Source organism: Corylus avellana, chromosome ca3 (genome assembly GCF_901000735.1).
Source record: "Corylus avellana chromosome ca3, CavTom2PMs-1.0".
NCBI lineage: Eukaryota > Viridiplantae > Streptophyta > Magnoliopsida > Fagales > Betulaceae > Corylus > Corylus avellana.
In genome coordinates, this window is record NC_081543.1 from 9,722,652 (window position 1) to 9,725,622 (window position 2,971).

A 2,971-nucleotide genomic window follows, 5' to 3' on the forward strand; every position below is an offset into this window, starting at 1 on the left:
TGATAGATGAATGAAGTTGCCAAAAACAGAGATGTCTATCATTGGATTAGTATCGATAGAGTGAACCACCGTGGACGTTAACTATAGAACGTGGTAAAGTATTACGATTCTAGTGTCCCATATGGGTTAAGTACAATCTTAACTATATATATATATAAACTGTTGGGCACCATTCCCTTATAGGCCCATTTTTTAAGGGTAAATTATACCTAAAATTTATATCATTTCTCTTAGCAAAAACGACATTATCTCTTAACATGTGAGAATGTGTATAGCTTTTTTGTTTTTTTTTTTCAATTATTTTGAATCTGGTTTTCAATCTTAAACTTCGGGTGTGTCATGTACAACTTCAATCCCCATTAAGCTTTTGTCAAAGGATATAATATGGAGACACTGGAGAGTGATGAAAACTTTACGTATCATGCAACTGATTATTATTATTATTATGCTTCCTAAACCCAACTGATGATGCACAAACATAATCGATTATACGTAAACAAGAATCTCAGTTTTGAGAAAGAAAAAATTACTTATATTCACTTTAAAAACAGAAAAGAAAATCCAAAAGGAATTTGACAACTGATCGACCAGAAATCAAAACACTCATACAACCATAAGCTGTGTAAAACCAAACGGCGGGTGAGGGGACAACGGAGACAACGGAGGAACGCTGAAAACGCCTTTAACATCACACTCCCACACCGACGTCCAACTCGACGGCGTCAACGGTATATCCCTCGTGCAACTAGAACTAGCTGTGTTTTGGTGGGACTCCGTCGACCTCTCCTTCTTCACCACCACCGTCTCCTCGGCTGCTTCCTCCTCCTCACGACGCCGTTTTCTCTCGCCAGACGCGGCCTTCGTTTCTAACTTCCCGGCTTCGAGTGGGAAGTTGAGGATGGCTTTTGAGCCGCGGAGCTTGAACGCGGCTCTGTCGTAAGCCTTGGCGGCTTCGATAGCCGTGTCGAAGGTCCCCAGCCACACGCGCGAGCCGCGACGGTTGGGGTCTCGGATCTCCGCCGCGTACTTGCCCCACGGCCTTTGTCGGACCCCTCTGTAGTGCTTTTTCAATTCAACACTTGGGTTTTCCTGTACGGGCAGCGACAGTTCGGGTTGGGCATTCAGGTTCCCAAATTGGATCCACTCTGTTTTGCTTTTGCCCGGGAGCGAGATCTTCAGCGCCGGTTTCCGATTCGTTGGAGACCCAGACTCGAATTCGAAGGAACAACTGCTGTTGGGTTGGGTTTGGGGAGCTCTGAGATCCACCAACGAAGATTTCGCTTCAGATTCGAAGCACCCGTCGGTCGATTGCGAGGTTGAGGTGAGGGATTTGGGCGTAGTGAGGTCGATTATTTCTGGGTTCGCTTGGAATTGGAAGAAATCGGTGTCGAAGGTGAAGTCAAAGAAGTCGTCGGAGCTGAAAGGGTCTGGGATTGCCATGGAAGAGCCGGAGCTCGAAGCTTGGGAACCGACAGAGTCGGACAGAGATTGAGACACAAAACTACCCACTGGAGAGGCCTCACCGAGCAAGTGAAGCTTAATAAGCTCTAATGCGGAGGAAACTCCTTCGAATGGGGTCGCCATGGATAACAACAGAGCCTCAGAATTCAGAAAAGCTATGAAAATGTTGCGGAAGCACAAGAGAAGAGAAAGAAGAAGGTTTTGGATTTGTGAAAGGATGGAAGTGGAAGAGGCAGTGGAAAGATATATATAGAGAGATCGAAGAGGGATTTGAATTTCAGAATGTCAAAAAGAAGAAAAGACTTGGTTTCACACCACCTTCGACGTTGCAAGCAGGAAACGTCGTCTAGAAAGAAACTTTGCTTTCCTGGAGGTAAGGAGTAGGTGTACAATAGTTTTATCACCCTCCGATTGTCTTTGTTGGAAGTCAAACTTCAGCATCATGGACGGCTGGTATTGGGGGGATCTGTTCTCTCTTGTTGTTTCTATTTGAAGCTTTGTTCATTTGCCGGATGAAATGGATATACACTAAAAAAACATTTTGTCTTAAACAATTAATACTAAAATAATACGTTGTGGTTGAGAAAAGAGCCAAAGAAGGGGTTAAGATTTGGTCATGGCTAATTAATTTAACAACATTTCCTTGATTAATTTTTATTTCTAAGCACCTCTTCCTTTATGATTGACGCCATTGTCAAAAGAGTGTAGAAATATTGACTTTTACGTGCAAGCAAATGAAGGATTGATTCAAGAAGGTGACTTTGTTACCATCATAAATAGTGAAATATTGTTCCCAAGAGATAACTCAATCGGCGAGGAATCACGTCTTATGAAGCGGAGGTCACTAGTTCGAATCTTCCTCCCCTCTCTTGTATGAACATGTCAAAAAAAAAAAAAATAATAAATAAATAAATAGTGACATTATTGTTCTAGAATAGCATTAGAATCGTTTCACTAATGCTTTTTTGGACTTTTTGGGAAAAGAAATTTTTTCTTTATTTTTTTTAATACTCTGTTTGCATTTTTGTTACATCAAAACATATATATTTTTTTAAACCAAAAAGCAAAAAACATCATTTAAAAAGTTTTATCATACGAGCTCATTGTTGTTGTTATTATTATTGTTTATGGAATGTGAAGTCTGGGTACAAAGGCCTGCAATGACTTTTAAAACTGCTTTTTAGGGAGAAGTTCAACAAGAGAAAGAAAGTGTTAGAAGGGTTCACGTTTGGATTCGGTGAGGCTACAATGATGCTATGAAGATGGGTATTTTGGCAGAGTTTAGCTAGGGGTCAGATTACCCCACATGAGCTCTTTATATAGGCTAATGCCCTCTTATGGTTTGGGGACTCTCGCCAAGAGTTTGTTAACTCACGGTCATAGGTGAGGTCAAGAATTTTCAGTTGCTCTGTTTAAATAACCCATGTGTCACTCACTAACATATGCTGGTTAAAAAGAGGCCAAAAGTTGAAACGAGTTACAAGGCGTTTAATATTTCTTGATTAACCGC

At 41.2% G+C, this 2,971-nt stretch overlaps 1 protein-coding gene across 1 annotated transcript; it reads right to left on the reverse strand.

Annotated features, from left to right (window-relative positions):
* Positions 1 to 522: 522 nt before the first annotated feature.
* LOC132175105 (ethylene-responsive transcription factor 5-like) lies at positions 523 to 1,926 on the reverse strand. The gene has a single exon (XM_059586934.1). The coding sequence runs from the start codon at positions 1,582 to 1,584 to the stop codon at positions 604 to 606; it is 981 nt and encodes a 326-aa protein (XP_059442917.1). The 5' UTR covers positions 1,585 to 1,926; the 3' UTR covers positions 523 to 603.
* Between the last annotated feature and the right edge of the window lie 1,045 nt (positions 1,927 to 2,971).